General features: G+C 66.5%; 1 protein-coding gene across 1 annotated transcript in view; it reads left to right on the top strand.

The window, feature by feature from the left end:
* Positions 1-15,941, top strand: part of RADIL (Rap associating with DIL domain) — a 62,361-nt gene extending 46,420 nt beyond the window's left edge. Inside the window, exons 5-14 of the mRNA XM_078439811.2 lie at positions 1,957-2,117; positions 6,372-6,484; positions 7,506-7,743; positions 8,278-8,450; positions 11,901-12,051; positions 13,008-13,198; positions 13,374-13,701; positions 14,743-14,882; positions 15,240-15,379; positions 15,645-15,941. Coding sequence (XP_078295937.2) covers positions 1,957-2,117; positions 6,372-6,484; positions 7,506-7,743; positions 8,278-8,450; positions 11,901-12,051; positions 13,008-13,198; positions 13,374-13,701; positions 14,743-14,882; positions 15,240-15,379; positions 15,645-15,750 — 1,741 coding nt within the window. The 3' untranslated portion in view covers positions 15,751-15,941. The remainder of the gene's footprint in view (positions 1-1,956; positions 2,118-6,371; positions 6,485-7,505; positions 7,744-8,277; positions 8,451-11,900; positions 12,052-13,007; positions 13,199-13,373; positions 13,702-14,742; positions 14,883-15,239; positions 15,380-15,644) is intronic.
* Positions 15,942-18,688: the final 2,747 nt, after the last annotated feature.

Below are 18,688 nucleotides of genomic sequence, written 5' to 3'. Positions count from 1 at the left end.
CGTTGCCCGGTGTTTGTGCCCCAAGCGTGTGGCCTGCGGCTGGCAGGTGCCGTGCCTTCGGGGCCACCTCGCCGGGGTTCGACACCGAAACTCCAGCTGCCAATACCTGGTGGTTTATGTTTCGGTAGAGCCCGTCCGTCCTTTAGAGTTCTGAGAAGGTGACCTCGAGAGGGGCAGTGAACGTGGAAAACAAAATGGAATCAGGCTCTGAAGCCCCAGGTTAATCCTTTTCTAACAACCCCAAACTCTTTGCGGCTACGCGCCTGCGTGCGTATGCAAATGGGCGCGGAGCACAAACGCGGAGGAAGAGCCTGGGGAGCACGGAGAGCACGAGCGTGCGGAGCACAGACGCGGAGGAACAGCGCGAGGAGCTGTGCAGGAGCCGCGGCGGCCACAGCCGCGAGCAGTGAAAACGAGGCGACGGAAGAGAGGTCGCACCGTCGGGGGCACAAGCAGAGTTGTGTCGGAACAACAAAACCAAAACCGCAGGGAGCCCGAGGCCTCGCCGCCTGGGCCCCTGGTGGCTGCCCCAGGGGACGACGCGGCCTCGTCAGCCCGCCACCCGTAGGGCCCCCGTGGCTTTGCCCGTGAGCCTCGTTGCCCGGAGCCCGGACGCCACCCTCGTGAACGCGCGCGGCTGCTCCCGCCGTGCCCCTGGGACTGCGGGTCAGCCTGCCCCGTGTCACCCCTACCCAAGCCCGAGTCACAGCTGGGCGGGGCGATTTGCCGGCGAACGGATCTCTGCTCAGCCGGCAGAAGAGTCCAGCGGGTGTGGTGGCGGCACCATCGCGACATCCTGGCTGCGGGCGCCTCGGGGGTGTCCTCACAGCGTCACAGGACAACCCGCGGAACCGCTTCCGCACAGCGGGTGGGACGACACGAGGGACCGTGCCCAGGAGGATGGCCGTCGACATCTGAAACGGGAAATTTCCCGAGCTCGGCACAGCCTCGCCCCGTCCACCCCTCAGACTCCTCAGCCGGTGGTTGGGGCCGGTGCTGGGGAGCTTCCTGTCGCAGCCGGTGCCCCCAGACACGAGGTCCTGCATCCTAGGGGCCGCGGTGGATCTGCGCTTGGCGGGAGCCCACCGGACCCCGGGGCGAGTGGCCCGGGGGAGCCTCTAGGTGCCGGCCTGGGAGAGGAGCGCCTCTGGGGCCGCCTCCGCCCCAGGCTGGCCGTCCCCCAGGCTCGTAAGGGGATCAGAGGGACGAGGAGCTTCTCGCCCCGTGCTGGTGCCCGGCGGCTTCTGTTTGGACCGCCGCAGCGACACGTGCTTGGCCCTGGCGGAAGAGGCCGTGCGACGAGCGTGAGGCGGCTCCAGGAGCCGTGGCCATCGCGGAGTCCTTTTTCTAACAATTCCCTCTGAACCTTCAAATGACACGCTCTGATGGCTGCTTTTGGATGCACGGACTTCAGGCATCGTCGGGCTATTTAACAAGGTAGTTCCCAGCTAGTCTCGCCCGTGCCCCTCCCGGAATAGAGGCGTTACCGTTCGTTCAGTTCGTCACGTGAACTTAACACGTGGAAACTCCCGTCTCTCGTACACGAACGACACACTCGTGCTGCTCGTCCTGACAGCCGTGCGCCCCATCTCTCCGAGCACATGCACTTGCACGCGCCCCCTCTCCCCCCCCCCCCCCCCCCCAAAACTGAGCTCCTTCATTATCTCCTCCGGAAACGGAAGATGTGAAAACGGTTTGTTGACGAGTCACTGGCACTGGCCGTGGGTGCCGGCGTCCTTCCTGCGAGGTGAGAGGTTTGTAGACGGGCCTCTGGCTGTCACGGGTCGGACGGCTTCTATTTGTACCTCGTTTCCCAGCGTGACGCCGGGAGGCTGACGGGTCACGGCTGGTTGGGGTGGCGTCCCGTTGAGCAGAACACCCTTCCGTGCAGAGTGTAGCGCGTTCGGCCTCCCTGGGTGGCGGCCACGAGTAACCGTTCGTCTTGTGTCTTGGCAGCCAGGAGCCCATCTCTCTGGCCGGCTTTACCATGGCCGGCCTGGTTCCAGACCTGCAGCACATCCTCTTCTGGATGTCTAACTCGGTCGAGCTTCTGTACTTCATCCAGCAGAAGTGCCCGCTCTACATGCAGACCTGGGAGGAGGAGCTGGACGTCACAGGTACCGCCGGGGAGCGGGGCGCGCGCCCCGTCGCCTTGCCGTGCAGCCGCTAGAACAGAGGTGGCCTCGTGTCAGGGCTCCCCCCGCGAGGGGGTGACGCTGGCGGTCGGGCCAACCCGGCTCCTCGCGTCGTCCTTTCACGCACAGCGTGCTGCCTGGGGGGCGGTGGACACAGGCCTCCCGTGTGCCCCTGCGGGAAGAGGACGGTGCGTCGGCCCTGGGCCGTCCCTTACGGGTGCACCCGTTTCGGAGAGCGGACACGCTGCCGTTGGGGGCCACGTCTGGGACCGTGACTTGCTGGCTTTGGGGCCTCACGTGCCCGGGGAGCCCGCGTTAGGTTGTGTGAGCCACAGCCTGACGTGCTGAAAACAGAGACCGAGGGGGGCAGTCCTGGCGGGCTTCATGAAGAAGGCGGCACGGGCCGGGCCCCGAGGCCGGGTGGGATTTCAGCGGCTGTGTGTCTGCATAGCGGGTGGTGGAACGAGTCGCAGGGCCGTCCCAGGGGCCGGACCACAGCCTCAAGTGGGGGAGCCTGGTTTCGCCCCACGCTCGCTCGCTCCTGCGTGGCAGAAACAGAGCCGCTCCCTTCCCCGTATCCCTGTCGTGGGGCTTCGGCAGCAGAAGCTGCAGGGGATCCCGGGTAGGCGTGGTTGGCAGCCGGCCTCTGGAGGCTGCACCCAGAGCCGGGAAGGAAGCCAGGCAGGCAGGCAGGCCGGGGCCTGGCCGAGGCTCCCCCGTGGGGTCGGTCTGCCAGGCCCTGCACGGTGTCAGTGTGCTCGGCTGTGTCTCCAAGGAGGTGGCCGCGGGTTCCCGGTGAGAGGGCCCCGAACCTCGCTCAGGCGGCACGGGGTCCCGCCGTGCCCCTGCTAGGAGGGGCTCCTGGCCGTGACGGTGAGAGGCCGCGGTCTGTGCGGCACAGGCTGTCCTACCCCGTGCCAGGCTGGTGTCTGGCCTCACGAGCCAGGTGAGGAGGCCGGGCTGGCAGGTGGAGGCCGAGGGGAGGCCGAGCCAGCGGGCGTGTCTACGTGTCTTCTTGTTCGATGTGGTTTCTTAGTGTTTTCTGGTCCCCCGCTTCACAGCGTAGGGGACATTGGGAACGTTCTTGGGCTTCCGTGGGTACGCGGAGGGAAGCACCGGATCCTTCTGCGTCCCAGTGGGCATTCGGGCCCGCTGGCCTGTGGCCTCTGACCGTCGTTGCCCTTGGGCGGACGTTGTGCCAGACGTGCACCTTGACCTCCCAGGGTGGGCTGCTCTCTGTGCACAAACCTGTGGCAGCTGCTGACCCGGCTTTTCCCCCGAGCGTCAGGTGAACAGCCGCCTCTGTGTGTCCCCAAAGCCAGGGCAGTCGCTCTGCTCCAGCGGCCCGGGCCGTCCCGAGCTCAGTGCTCCCGAGACCCAGGCCCCTCTCTCTCCAGAGCCTGCTTGTCGTCCTTGGGGGCCCCAGCTTTTCCGAGCAGAGGGGCCTCCCTTCTGGACATGGCCCCGGCCAGTGAGCACCCGGGCCTCCGGCTCGTCTGTAAGCGCCTGTGGTCCTTCTGTACTAGAGGTTAGGCGGTCGGGGTGCAGCCGGGGTGCCCTTCCTGCTCTGGCTCCAGCAGAGTCAGCCAGGAGAACCGCCCCCTCCACGGCTCTCCGGCACAGCGTTCATGGGCGTGTCCCGCTCACACCCCTTCTCATCTGGCCTAATCTCAGATGCTGTGGTCTTTGGGCCCCACCGGGCCTACCTCCCCAGGCCAGGGACCCCGCATCGGGCTGATTTTCATGAAAAAAGCTATTTGGGGTTGACGGGGGCTCTGCTTCCTCAGCTGCCGCCTCTGCTCTCAGAGGAAGTTATTTTTGGTCCCGGGCCTGGGTGTCCTGTAGCCCAGTGGATGCTGGGACAGCAAGGACAGGGATGGCCGAGGTCCCGCCTCCACCCGCCCCTGGGACCGCTCGGGGCCGGGGGAGCCACGGCAGGATCTGAAAGTCCCACAAACAGCGTCCTGTGTGGTACAGGCGCTGGAGAGCGCTGAGGGAAAAATAACATCACCAGAGGGCAAAGGCAAGGTTAGAGCCGCGTCTCGGCCTCCTGACCTGCAGCGGGAAATTTCTGTGGGAAGAATTCTGAAAACAGATGTCACGTCCTGAACGCTGGAAAATCGCCTTTTCGTTCCGCAAACAATCTTTGTTGTCTGAAGCTCTTACCCAGGACGCCTCGCTCACACAGGCACACGGAAGGTGGGCCCCTCGGGAGGGGATGTTTTGAGAGTCCTTGGGGAGCCCTTGTGGCTCTCCCTCAGCACCTACAGATTTGGGGGCGTCAGGCGTGGGCCCCGTCCCCTAAAAGGCTCATGGGGGCCTGTGCTTAGCCTGTAGCGTTTCTGCTGGTTTTCCAGTGATGTGGGAGGGACTGTGTGTCCCTGTGGCCGCCGAGTCCTGGCCTCCTCTTCGCGTCATCCCTGCTCCTGCCAGAGCCCCCACACCCACACGGGAACAGGCTCGGACAGGCTCGTAGCCTGCAGGGTGGCGCCCAGGCCCAGCTACGGTGGAAGGGTTTGGAACTGGTTTCTTGGCCTCGTTCCTACTGGCTTTGAGTGGCTGTGAGTGGCGGATGGTCTGCAGGTCTCGGGGGCAGCAGTGGGCAGCCTTGCGTGTTCCTCTTGGCCTGGGAGGCTGCAGTGGGTCGGGGAGCACCCGGGGACCCTCACGGTGTCTGGGTTGCCTCTCCTCTGAAGGCCAGTGAGGCCGCAGGAGCATCCAGATCCCGTGGGGGTGGGTCCCACGAGACCCTACAGGCTGGGCTCTAGGGAGGACCCCCCGGCAGGCGAGGCAGGCCTCTGGCTTCCCAATCCAGATGCGTTCCTAGGGCGTGAGCCCTTGGGGTGTGTTCTGTGGGTCCAGGGGCAGGAGAGCCCCGAGTCCTAGAAGTGTCTCGAACAGTGGTGCATCCAGGTGTTTTAGGGGTGGGGTCTCTGACGGACTTGTACGCCGTTTCCATTCTGTTTGTGCAGCAGTGGGCGGCCTGGGCCCCCGTGCTCCCGGGAGGGCCGCTTCAGTGCTCGGAGCGATTCTGGGCCCCATCGGGCCCAGCACCTCCCTCCCTGCTCTGAGAAGAGGTTCCTTTAACAGAAAGGCTGTAGCAGGGGCACCTGGGTGGTTCGGTCGGCTGAACATCTGACTCTCGATTTGGGCTCAGGTCACGGTCTCACAGTTTGTGGGTTTGAGCCCGGGGTTGGGCTCTGCCCTGACAGTGTAGAGCGTACTTGGGATTCTCTCTCTCCTCCCATCTCTCACTGCTTCTCCCCTGCTCGTGCTCTTTCTCAAAATACATAATAAACGTTAAAAAAAGAAGAGGCTGTAGCAGAATGAACAGTGGCCGAGGGCCCCGGGTGCCCATCTGCCCTGGACAGACCCGTCCAAGCTGCCCGGTCGCAGCTCCTGTAAAGAAGTGAGGATCTGAGGGCGGCGGAGGCAGAGGCGGGGCGCCCCGGGCAGCCCTGCTCGGCGCCGGTGGGACACCGGGTGCCTCCTGCATTTGGAGGCCCTTCGGGACGGTTCTGCCCTGTTGGGGTTCTCTGGTGTTGGCGTCCCTGTGGCCGATGTGGCCTCTTGACTTCACTGGAACCGCCAGAAGCAAGGAATCACCTGGCGTCCGCGGAGCCCCTCCTGCCACGCTGGGCGGGCCCCCTGCCGGCCCCCGGGGCTCAGCTGCAGCCGCCGTCTGGGGAGGCCCACCCACTGGGGCCGCCTGGAGCCGGGCTGCCTCCCTCCGTGGGGCTGTCCAGCAGCCGGGCCTCGGCTGTGTCTTCTCTGTGGTCTCTCGGGGATGCTGGGGGGAGAATGGGGCTCGTAGGCCATTTGGATTTCTTCTTGGCAAAATGTCACAATTCCGTGGAGTGATGGTCTCCTTAGGAGCTTTGGCCAGGTGTTCCTTTGACCTGTGTCCGGAGTGGGAAGGGACCGCAGGCCCTTGGGTCAGAATCCGTATTGCTGGGGCCGCTGGTTCTACCAGGAAACGTGTCTGGGATCTATTTGTCAACGGGCTTCAGAATCCCTTCGCGTGACGCTTCAGCACCGATGGGCTCGGAGGCGCGGTGCCCGGACCCCTCGGCCATCTGGGCCGGCGTCTCATCCCTGGGCGCCTCGGGGAGGGGTGGCAGTCGGGCCGGGGGTCAGCCGGCCGCGCGAGGCGGCTCCCCAGACCCGAGATGGGCCGGGGGCGAGCGCAGTCGGGAGGTAAGCACGCGGTGACCGTGCCACTCCGTCTCCTCGCAGGCTCCAGGGAGTCCCTGCTCTCCTGCACGCTGACGGCCAGCGAGGAGGCCATGGCGGTCCTGGAGGAGGTCATCCTGTACGCCTTCCAGCAGTGCGTGTACTACGTCTCGAAGGTACGACAAGGCCAGGGTGTGTGCCTCACGCTCCCCTGGGCGGGGAGGGCTGGGGACCTGGGAAGGACGGAGGTGCTTTTGCCACCGTCACCCGAGGGTTTCGAGCTCCCAACTGCCACCTCGGCACACCTGAGCCCAGCTTCAGGTCCTCTCCCTCCCGGCCTGCGTCCCCCTCATCCTGGGAGCCGGTGGCTGCGCAAGCGCCCACAACGTCGGGGAGCAGGAGGGGCGGCTGCTCGGGGACGCAGACGTCGGTGCTCGTTGTGGCGACCGGAGGTGGTGTTAGCCTCCGGGTCCGGAGGAGTCGCTTACCCCGTCCCAGCACACAGAGCAGGGTGCAGGGGGGAGTGGAGAGAGCAGCAGCCCCTGTGGCAGGTGGCCCCAGCCGGGGGATCCAAGGGGACTTGCCGAGACTGAGCTTTGACTTGGATTCTGTGGGGGATGCGTCGGCGGAAAGCGAGAGGGGCCGGTTGGACGGGGCACTCTGGGGACAGTTCCCCGTTTGTTCGGCGTGGAGACCCGACACCCGAGTCCGCCAGCTCCGTGGTCAGTTGGCGGCGGCTTGGGGCCCTGAGTGAAGGGTCTGAGCTCATGTCCTGGCCCAACAGGAGCGAGCCCCCGCCCATGTACTCACATCCGCCCCAGGGGTCCGAGCAGGGCTGCGTACCGCCCTTAAGCGGTCTGTCATCCCAGGATCCCCTTGAGGTGTGGTGGCTGCGAGGACCCCCCGGCCCCCCGGGCCTTGATGAGTGTGGGCGCCCGCAGTCCTGCCCCCCCCGGCCTTCAACCGGGACCGTGGCCGTAGCCCCCAGGCTGTTGCCCCGGGCTCAGCTCCCCGGGACGGGGGGCTCCTGGTGCAGGGGGGTGGCGGTAGTCCTGGGCCAGCCGGCAGACCCCCCGGCCCGTTCCGTCTGATGGATCAGGACCTGTGGGCTGTGCCAGCAGTCCTGCCAGGCTCCCTGCACCTGTGTCACCTGCCCCCGGTGCCCAGACGCGCTTGGTGTTTCCCTCTTGCCCCCAGTCGCTGTACGTCTGCCTCCCGGCCCTGCTGGAGTGCCCCCCTTTCCAGACGGAGTGCCGGGAGAGCTGGTGCTCGGCGTCCCCGCTGCCGGAGGAGACGCGCCGGGTGGCGTCCGTCTACCAGGCCACCCTGGATCTCCTGCGGCAGTTCCAGGTGCACCCCGAGATCGCCTCCCAGGTGCTGGCCTACCTCCTCTTCTTCTCGGGCACGCTGCTCTTCAACCAGCTCCTGGACAAGGGTGAGGCTGGGGGGTGGGGGCCCGCAGAGGCCCTGCCTGGTCCTTTTTACCCCCCAGCCCCGTGGCTGGGAGCGGAGGGAGGGGCTCAGACAAGTGACGTGGTCCGTGACCCTGCCTGCTGCCCCCCAGACCCTCCTCGCTTCTGGTGCCAGCTCCTTCCGGCTGGGGGCCCTGCCCCGACTCGGGGAGAGGAGAGTGGTGTGGACTTGTGGCCCTCGTGTGTCGCCCGTGTGGCTTTCCCGGGCCGGTCGGGGTCCGCAGGCGGGCTCTAGGCCTGACGGGGCCGCGCCGTAGGGGTGTGCTCCTCTCTGCTTTCGGGACTCGGCGGCTGTCACAACCCCTCTCTGCCACCCCGCTTCACGGCCCCCTCCCAGGCCCACCCCGCCCCACCCAAAGAGGGGCCCAGAAGCGGGCCGGTCGCCTTGGAAACCGACAGCAGGTGCCGAGCCCGTTGTCAGAGGCTCGCAGGTGGAGAGGACAGGCCGTCCCTGGGAGAAGGCGGCCGGCACGGCGTCCCCTTCCCGCCCCCTGCAGGTCCCTCTCTGAGTTGCTTCCACTGGCCCAGAGGTGTCCAGGCCTGTGCCCGCTTGCAGCAGCTCCTGGAGTGGATGAGGAGCACCGGCTGTGGGGAGGCCGGGGAACACTTCTTCCGGAAGCTTTCCTGCACGCTCAACCTGCTGGCCACTCCCCGAGCCCAGCTCATCCAGGTAGGAGGAGCGCACGAGGTGTCACTTCTGGGGTCACCAGCTCACGGACCAGGCGTGGGCCATGGATGTGGCTTCGGGGCAGTGTTGCTTCCGTTCCACCTCTGGTCCCACCTGCAGGCAGGATGAGGCCCCCCCCGAGGTCTGCGTCCCCAGTCCCCGACCCCACATGGCACGGGGGATCGGCACGGACCCCGAGACGGGGAGATCACCCCGTCCGGTGGGCCCGGGCTAACCACGCCAGTGCTTAAAAGGGCAGACAGATGGGTCAGACTGAGCACAGGAGGTGGGCCCCGACCGCCCTGCTGGCTCTGAAGCTGGACCGTGGGGCGTCGCGGCCTCCGCAAGCTGGGAACGGCCCTCAGCTGCGGGCCAGTGCAGAAAGGGGAACTTACGTCCTGTTGTCACAAGGACCTGAATTCGCACGACCCACACGAGCCTTGCTGAGTCCCAGGTGTGGGCCCGACGCCGGCTCGGGGTCTGAGCCCCCAGAACCGCAGAGGATGCGCGCACGGTCATTTGTGGGAAGAATGACAGGAAGCGAGTACGGCACGGTGCCCTCCCGCGGGAGCTACCGGGTGGTCGTCACCGATGATCAGTGAAACCAGTGTGTCCTTCCCTGCCTGCAGGACACCGCCGAGGGGTGTGCCGAGGGGTGATGCGAGTCTGGGGGGACGGTGGACCTTCCCGTCTGCTGTAAAACCGGAGCGGTTCCCCTCCACTCAAGGACGCGGCACAGAAATCTGGGTGTTGTCACTGTCGCTCTTAGTAATGGTGGCCGCGGCTGCCTTGCCGAGCACCTCCGAGGTGTGACCCGCGTAGCGCGTCGTCTCATTTCAACCTCCCGTGACCGCTGCTTCCTGCTGGCTAAGCCCCGGTCCCACGGCCGGTGATGGTTCGGCAGAGACAGAATCTGCCATGGCTTGTTCCAGTGCCTTTTGAGTTACTTGATTTTGTTCTTTTAATTCTAAAAGCGCAGCAGGAATTCACTAGAGACAATGCAGAAAACGGGGACCTCTGCATACGGATTGCAACCTGAACCTGTGCTTTTGGCCTCCTCCCCAAATACCACTCCACAAAAGCAAAGCGTAAGCCCACAGGGACCGAGCAGGCCTGGGGAGGAGAAACACCGCGGGGGCCGGAAAGCGGAGGCCGGGGGGTGACTGCCCGCGGAAGACGTGGAGCCTCAAGAACAGGGCCGGCGGGGACTGAAGGTCCGTGGAGCGTGCGGCTCTTGATCCTGGGGTTGTGAGTTCGAGCCTTCGGCCTGCGTATAGTAAAAACTTGAAATCTTGAAAAAATCGAGAAAATTCCTCGCCGCAAAATTCCACACAGCACCGTGAATGCCCAGGCCCAGGCCCAGGCCAACGTTAAATACGAGGCTGAGCCACAGGCCCAGAGGGGCACAGGTGGTGATTCCCGGGGTCTGGAGCGCAAGAGCGGGCCAAGCGGGGCTGCAGCAGGGGACGGGCCTGCCGGGCAGGGGCCTCCTCGCGCGGCCACACGCTCCCCGCTCTTGCCCTGCGCTGGGAACACAGGCTGTCGTGCTTCACGTCTGTGCGGTTTCTGTGTGCGCTTCGGATCTCGGCGGCCCCTTCCCGCACGGCCAGGCCGGCCCTCCCCCTGCGCTGGCCGAACGCCTGTGCTTACTTCTGGAACATTTAAGACAGGGTGTCATCCTGACACCAGAAGTGTCATCCTGAAAAGGAGGGCTTCTGAGGGAGGACAGAGAACCTGCTGCGTGCGGGAGGCCCCGTGCTCTTTGTCAGAGGGGGCTGACCGGACAACGCTGGCGTCAGTGACACCCAGGCAGAGGCTGGAGGACGTGGCCACCTGTCCCACCACGAGCCAGCCTGGCAGACTGAGCACCCACTCGCTTCCCGCACGAGAGCCAGATGTGGGAGGACGCAGATCCTGGGGCGACAGACTTCTCTGTAAAGGGCCAGGTGGTAGATAATGTAGCCTTTGTGGGGCACGAATAGTCACCGTCCAGGATCCTTCTTCGTTGTTTTAAGCCCTTTAAAAAATGTGAACACCACTCTTGGTGTGCAAAACTTTTCCGGGAGAAAAAGCTTAAAAATTCATATTCTCCGAAAGATAAGAGAACCAAAAGGATTTTTGGAAATTCGAACCCTGAGAGTAAAGAGAAAGGGTCCAGTGGCAAGACTGGAAGACGGTCCGGGAAAGCTCCCAGACAGTAGACAGATGGTATGAAGGACAGGGGAGCTGCTGGGTCCCTGATGGCTGGCACCCTCCCGACACCGGCCCCAGACAAGGAACAGCCCTGGGAGGGAAGTCTGGATTCTAGGACCCGGGAAAACCAGAAGGAACGGGGCCGGTGTGGGGGGATGGGGCTCCCAGCCGCGGCCCTACGTCCCCCCCCAAAGTAGCCTTAGGAAACGGTTGTCCCTCTGCCGGAGGCACTTGCCCCCCACGGCCCAGGCCTCGTGACCTTGGCGGTAAAGTGAAGCTAGAGGGAAGCCGAGGAGAGGAGGCCAGACGGGAGGGGAAAGAGCGGGGACGTGGCAGCCAGGGGGTCAGAGATGGCCGCGCCCACCCCCAGACCCACCTGCCCCGAGGTGCTGGCAAGCGTGGCCGATGGCTGAGCAGTTCCGTGGCTGCACTTGCACAGAGAAGCCCAGCGCTGCCGTGTGGAGACCGTGGGCCAGAGGAGCCCGAGAAATCCCCAGAAGGATAAAGACTGGACGCGTCCCGAAGACTAGCCCTCAGCGTGGTGTCCGACTTTCAAGAGCAACGCCAGAAGCCGGGGATACCCGCCGTGGAGGGCGACAGCGTGGGCCGGCCCGCCGACTGCGGGGTCAGCAGTGGTCCTCGGGAAACCTTGGTCAGGAAGCTGCCGGAGCGTCTGTGTCACAGAAATGGGGATTGGCTCGGAGAATTGGAGAGAAGTTTCCAGAAAACAAGGGAGGAGGGGCATCCCTGGCCAATGGAGAGCAGGGTCGCGGGTAACCTTGCCCGTTCTCTTTTGTGGCGCACGAGTCCACCCTTCTCCTCCCCTCCTCCCTTTTGGGCTGCTCGTCCCCCTCCAGGAGGCCTCCCTGTCCTGGAAGGCTTTGACTTCATGCGCGTCTTCAGCTCTAGGGGTCGGATCTCTTCATACTGTGAGGCAGGAATCCCCAAATCTCCGGGCTCTTTTCCTGGCGTCTCAGCCCCACGCGGTGCCGCGGGGGGAGGCACGTTCAGGGGACCCAGCCCTCGGGGTGATGCTTGCTGGCCGCTCCCCAGAACGGCCGTCCCACCTGGCGCTCCCCCGGCCGCCCAACCCCCGGCCCTTCGGGGGCCACGGCCCGGGCTGTGCCGGTTGGGAGCTCGGACCCTGTACCCTGGCCCCCAGAGCACCCAGGAAGAAGATCCTCCCTGGGGGCGGGGGGGGGGGGGGGGTGGGTGGTGCCGCGTGGGGCCTCTGACCACACGCTCCTTCTTGTCACCCAGATGAGCTGGGCCAGCCTGAGGGCTGCGTTCCCCGCCCTGAGCCCAGCGCAGCTGCACCGGCTGCTGACACAGTACCAGCTGGCCTCTGCCATGGGCCCCATGAGCGCCTGGGAGCCCGATGCCCGGGACAGGCCCGAGGCCTTCAAGTCAGGTGAGCCTGATCAGAGGCGGGAACAAGGGGCCGTGGGGGCCGGGGTGGGAGCAGGGGAGAGCCTCCTGGGGGGACTTCTAGAAGAGCTTACAGAGCCTGTCTCCTCCACCCTGGTGCCCTGGAGGCTATCACAGATGGAGGTCAGGGAGCCCACAGCCCAGTTCCGACTTTGGGGTCAGGCCCAAGGTCCTACCCCACATGGGGACCGATGGCAGGGCCTCGCTTGGTGCACGCAGCCCACCAGGAGGAGAACGGGGTCTCGGCGTCGAGTGCCAAGATGGTGTGCGGGCCCCGCACCCATGTCTGTTCACACGCAGCGTACGTGTACGTGCGCGTAATGTTTCTCACGAACGGATGCACGTCTCGTCGTTAGCACGATGCACGTAACGACAATTAACAGAAGATAGAAGATACAGCTAGAAACAGGGCCTCGGGCTCAGTTCTCCCGTGCCCCGTCGCCCAGGGCATGGCCGGTGGGAGGGACTGCTTGGAGCAGGACTCTGGGCCCCGCTGGCCCCTTGCGCCCCTCCTCACTGCCGGGGCCAGTCCCCGGGTGGGCTCTCTGCTCAGAGCTGGTGCAGGTGTTGGCCTTCCCGCCGTCTGAGCGTGCCCGTGTTCTGGGACTCGGGGTCCTGGGGACTGTGCGGGGTGCAGTCAACACGGGCCTTGGGAGCACCCGGAGGACAGGGTGGGGGGTACAGAGGCAGGGGGGGTACAGAGGCAGGGGGAGTTGGGGGCGGGGCAGTGGGGGTGAGGCAGCTCGGGCCTCTTCCTGGGTGCTCCCTGGGACGCAGAAGGGCCCAGAGTGGGGTTTGGGCGGGTTGCCTTTGCCTGGGTCCCATGCTCCCGTGTCCCCGGTACCTGCAGTGTCAGGGGGGGTGGCTGGTGGGCCCGGGGAGGGGCCGGGCGTTTCTTCTTGGCCAGCGCGGTCACGCCGTCCTCACCGCCGTCGGCAGAGGACGTCCTGGAGTCCTACGAGAACCCTCCGCCCATCGTTTTGCCGAGCGAGGGCTTCCAGGTGGATCTGGAAGCGGACTGCCCGGACGCCGGCGTCTACCAGCAGCTTCTGTACCTGCGCCACTTCCTGTGGAGCCTGCGAAGCAAACCCAGCCCTGGCGCCGGGACTTCCCAGCCAGGGTGCCTTGAGGTACCCGGGCTGCTCTGGCTTTGATAACGGGGCTGGTGAGGGCAGCCAGCACGGGGCCTGGCTGCTGCCTCTGGGGCGCCTGGGGGTCGCCAGAGGCGGGGGCGGCCCCTGGGGTCTCCCGCCGTGGCGGGCCGCTGGGCACCTGAGGCCTTTGTCCCTATCCCCCCACCCCCAGGGCCCGCAGCACACCCCCGAAGGGCCCCCGGGGGGCCACAGCTGCCCGCTGGTTTCCAGGGGAGCTCGCGAAGCCGGCCAGGTGCGCCCTCCTCCTCCTCCTGCGGGGGCTCCCCGCGCACAGGGCCCTCCAGGAAGGCAGAGCCGCGGGGGCCCCCAGGCTGGCGTCCTGCACGTGGACTCCTCGTGCCTGCTCACGCCTCCCGGCACCCCGCTCGGCCTCGAGCCCGCTGTCCCCGACTGGCCGGAGACCGGCGGCACCTGTGGGAAAGCGCTCCTGGAAGGGAGGCGGAGCGGGCAGAGTGGCCCTGGAGGTGCAGCTGGGGAAGGTAAGACCTGTCCCCAGGCTCCCAACAGCCCCCGGTACCCCCCCTGCCCCCCCCCCCCCCCCCCGGCACCTGGGCGGGGCCCCTTTGGGTCACTGCAACCGTGCGGCCCTAGGGGCACGTTTGGCCTGGGCTTCCGGTACCTGCCCACGAACGCCCGAAGCCCGTGCTGGGCAGGCTCCAGGGGCCCCGTGAGGCGGGCTCAAGGTGGTTCAGGCCCCCGTCCAAGGGCACAGGGTGCACGCACAGCCGCCTGTGGGACGAAGTCCCTCCTCCCAGGGTGGAGGAAGGGACGGCTCAGGTGGTGTGCACCAGGGAGGAGGCTGGGGGGAGGGCCGGGGTGGGGGGGGCAAGGAGGCGGGGTGTGCGTGTAAGTGGGGCCGGGTGGGCCATGAAGTGCAGGGCAGAGCAGCCCCCGGCAGTGCCCCTGCAGACTCTGGGTGTGCCCCAAGGGCAGGGGTCACCTGGGCAGATCCGGGCCCGAGGCAGGGCACCTGCTTGCTGGTGCGGAGACGGCAGCCACACGCTCTGCCTGAAGGCCTGATCTGACCGGTGGGGAGAGAAGGCACAGGACCCTGGGTGGGGGGCCGCAGAGCTGAAGAGTCCCAGCTCCGGCAGGGACGGGGTCAGACATGGGGGCGGGGGAGGGGGCGAACGGAGGCGGAGTCACCGCTTAACGGTAGAGGGAGGGGAAGGGGGCCCTGGGGGGCCCTGGAGCAGAACCCACCGTTCACTCTCTGGAACCAGCCAGGCTCTGGGAGGAGCTGCCGTCCCCGGGCGGTCACGAGGGGGCAGGGCGCACACCCTTTCCAGGCACGTGGGGGTGTGGCCGACAGGCAGGGCCGGGATCCATCACCCCCCGGGGGTCGGAGGGGACTTGTCCCCCTTGTGCCCAGATGGGCATCTTGTCGGAGCCGCGGGAGCGTTTCCCTTTGGAGGAACGGCGGAGCCCGCTGGGCGGGGACAGGGCGGGACAGTACAGTGGCGACGGTGGCACGAGCTGCCCTCTCCTTCCACCCGTGGCCTCTCTTCTTCCCTGCCCAGGAGACGGCGTGGCTCCGGCGGACGAGCCCCCGCCCGCCCTCTCCAGCCGCAGCTCCAGTGCCGAGGACTTCTGCTATGTGTTCGTGGTAGAGCTGGAGCGGGGTCCCTCCGGCCTGGGGATGGGCCTGATCGACGGGATGGTGAGCGGCCCCCTGGGCTCCTCCTGCTCAGGACCGCCCCACGCAGGCCCACGGCTCGCGCGGTCACTGGGAGACCACGGACGGGCGGGGCGGGGCAGGGCCGGCCGCAGGCTCGGGACCGGGCTCGGTGGGGCAGCTCGGTGGCACTTGAGAGAAGGGCCCGTGCGGCAGCCGCTTCCCCGGCCGGCCATGTCCCCTCTGTCCCCAGACCTCAGGGTACCGGTCCCGGGCCTGGGGGGGGTGGGTGGTGTCCGGTGTTGCCCGTGCGGACACGCCGGAGGCCACGAGAGCAACCCCCCCCCCCCCCCCCCCCCACCCCGGGGCCCGCCCAGCCCTGAGCTGCTACTTGGCCCGCAGCACACGCCGCTGGGCGCCCCCGGGCTCTACATCCAGACGCTGCTCCCGGGCAGCCCCGCGGCAGCGGACGGCCGGCTGGCCCTGGGCGACCGCATCCTCGAGGTGAACGGCAGCAGCCTGATGGGCGTCGGCTACCTGAGGTACGCCGGCCCTCGGGCCCGGACCGGACCGCCCAGCCGTTAGGGGAGCCCGGGCCCCTTACCCCCGGCCCCCACCTTAGACGAGAGCGAGCGCGGGCTTGGGCCCCAGCCCGCTCTTCGACCTCTGACAACACGACAGCCCCAGCGGGGCCCCTCGGGGTCGCGGGGGGGTCCCCAACCCAGGCGCCCCGGGAGCCCCACGCACCCCGAGGCTGGACCCGTGGCGGATCGGCCACACCAAGCGTCTCCCCGGGCCGGCTTTCAGGGCCGTGGACCTGATCCGACAGGGAGGAAAGAAGATGCGCTTTCTGGTGGCCAAATCGGACGTGGAGACGGCCAAGAAGATCCGCTTCCGCACCCCGCCTCCCTAGGGCGGGCTGGAGGGACCGCTGTGGCGGCCGTGCCGTGTGGTCGCGTCCCCTGCCGTGGATAATGTACATCTTAGTGTATATTTTATTTATATGACAGACGATACGAAGTTGTGACGTTTGTTACAGAGCTTTTATGTTTGCAAATCTTAACGGAAAAGTATAGATTCAATAAACTATCTTTCGTACTCTGAGAGGCTGGTGCTGCATGCAGCCGGTGGGGGGGGGGGGGTGCCGTGCTGGGGTCCCCAGGGCCTCCCCCCTCCCCGCCAGCTTGGGAGAGACCCTGGGAGGACACGGGATCGCGGTTTTAAGGGAGTCCGTCTGCCCCCCACCCTGCCCAGAAACGAGCAGAAGGGAGGGGGCAGTGGGCACGCCGGTGCGGGGCCCTCCTGGTAATCACAGGCTCGGCACCCGTCCAGGAAATGGTCTAGAACCTCCCGGAGAAGGTTACAGTGAGGGCCTTTACCCACCCTGAGTACCCGGGTCTCCTCCCCGCGACTCACGACCCCTCCCAGTTTCTCCTCGGATTGTGGAAGCTGAGGCTCGACCCTAATACCAAGCTCTTAATCTGCCGCGGGGCTGGCATCCACCTGGTCACCGTCCCTTCCGGACAGGACACTCACCTCCTTGGCTACCAGGCGGCCGAGCGCGTGCGGGGGCGAGGCCGGGTTCGCGTCGTGGTGATAGCGCGGCTCCGACACGTCCACGCTGGGAGTCTTTAGCAGGGTCCTGCGGCCAGTGTAGCCATGGCTCCCGTGTCGTCCTCACAAGTCAAGGCTGGGCTCTGGGCCCGGGTCCTCATCTTTGACAGGAACAGACACCTGGGGGAGAAGGGGTTTCCGGCTGGTCAGTGGCAGACCGCCCCTCACGTGGAAAGGGGTCTCCTGGAGGGTGCACGGCCACCCGAGTGGTGTCCTAGGTCTGGCGCGGCTCCCTGCTGCCCTCTGGCGAGCGCAGCAGACAGGCGCGCTTGCGTCTGCCCCGGGCCCTTTCAACGTGAGGCTCCGAGATTCCGCCTGGTTGGAAGCACCACCCTCTGCTGAGTGCCCCAGACGCCGGGTAAGATGTACTGGCACGAGTTTCATCTTGGCACCCGGGTGGCTCCATCGTTTTCGTGTCCAACTCGGTTTCGGCTTAGGTGGTGATCCCAGGGTCAGGGGATCGGGCCCCGCGTTGGACTCTGTGCTACACGTGGAGCCTGCCTAAAATTCTGCCTTTCTACCCCGCTTGCGTGCTCGCTCTCTAGACAAAAAACATTTGAAACGTATGACTGAACCTAAGAGAGAAATTCTGAGAGCCCCGAATTGCAACAAGGGCACCAGTCGGGAGAGGCCAGCGGCAGCCTACGGCCGGCCGGATTACAGGTCTCGGTTCCTCACTGCTCTATGCAGAGGAGGTGACGGAGCGTGGAGCCACGTGGCCGGGGGCCCACACACCTCAAGGCCCCCAGGGGCTGGTGCCCGGGGAGAGGCGACGAAAGCAGAGCCCACGGCAGGCCGAGCTCCCCGGGCCCCTTACACACAATAGCTCACGAACTGCTCCCAGCCACACCGCGGTGGGACGATCAACACGTTTTCCAGACGAGGAAACGTGTGCGGGAAGACCGATTGTCTCTAGCCGTTACCTCAATAACGCTCTGGGGGAACAAATGACGGAGCTCCATGTCTCCAGGCAACGGCACCGACTCTCGGCTCAGCCGGAGGTGCTTCCCACTCCAGGTGGGGTCCAGGTCTGCCCCACGCTTCTCCCGCCCTTAGACCAACAGACCAGCCAGGAACGTTCTCCTTGCAGAGCAAAAGCGCAAGAGGCCGAGCCCAGCTCCCAAGCACGTTTCAAGCCCCCATCACTCCTGCCCACAGCCTGTCCGCCAAAGCGGGTGGGACCGCCAAGCCCGCAATCAGCGGGCCACCCGCGGCCCACCCCCCACTCCCAATCAGGCCACAGCAAGGGTGCGGGTATGGACCCCAAACCCAGGGGAACGAGAAATCGAGCCCACCGAGTCAGCGTGCCCCTCCAGAGCCAGCCGGGATCGGTACTCGGGTAGTTTGTCTCCAGACGCTTAGGCACCGCAACAGTTCACCCGGCCGAGAACACGCGAAAGCAGTGTCTGGGTTGCCTGAGCTCTGTGTGCAGCAGGGAACCCATCTCCAAGTCTGCGCTCACCAACTAGTTGGTACGCAGGTTTGGGACCCACACTGTGTGCGGACGAGCTGCGCGCTGACGATGGCACCGCAGGCACCTTGCAAAAATAATACTTTTCTCTAAAACACATATTCTCGACCCTGGCCTTCCGGCCTGGAGCTCGAGGCCCACGTGGGGTTGGCGCGGGACGGGGAAAGGTCCGCGGACCCCGGCCTGGAGCTCGCGGCTCACGCGGGGTCGGTGAGGGGTGAGGGGTGCGGGGAGCAGCAAAGCCGGGTCTGCCCCATCCCGGGAGGACCAGGGTGTCCCTTGGCGCGCCCCGCCCCGATACCCAGCGCTCTGCTCCGAGGGCGCGTCACCTGTCGCCTGCCGAAAGTCATCCTGAGGCCGACTGTCGGAGCAGAAGCGGGCACCCCTTGCCCGGCCAGTCCCGGGTCCGGGACCCCCCGGCGTCCACCCACCTCCGCGGCCGCCGTTTCTACAGGTGCCCGAGCGGCCCACCGGCAGGGTCCGGGCCTGGGGGCGTGGTGAAGGCGGAGCCGGAGCCGGAGCCGGGGCCGGGCCTGGGGCGTGGCCGGAGTCGGGGGCGGGGCTGGCCCGGAGACTCGCGCAGCAGCAGCACCACCTGGTGGCCCGGGGGCCCCCTCGCACCGGGTGGAGCTGGGGAGCAGCCTAAGGAGCTGGTGTGCGAGGCGGGAAGCTGGCCTCAGTGGCGCGGGGGCAGGAGGCGCCGAGGCTGGGGGCAGTTTCTCGCCCCACCACACCCAGCGTGTCTCCCCCGCCTTGCTCTAAGGCT

The sequence above is a fragment of the Panthera onca genome, chromosome E3, assembly GCF_046562875.1.
Source record: "Panthera onca isolate mPanOnc1 chromosome E3, mPanOnc1 haplotype 2, whole genome shotgun sequence".
NCBI lineage: Eukaryota > Metazoa > Chordata > Mammalia > Carnivora > Felidae > Panthera > Panthera onca.
Note: the sequence above shows the minus strand (reverse complement) of the source record. Positions and strands in the feature narration are given on the sequence as shown.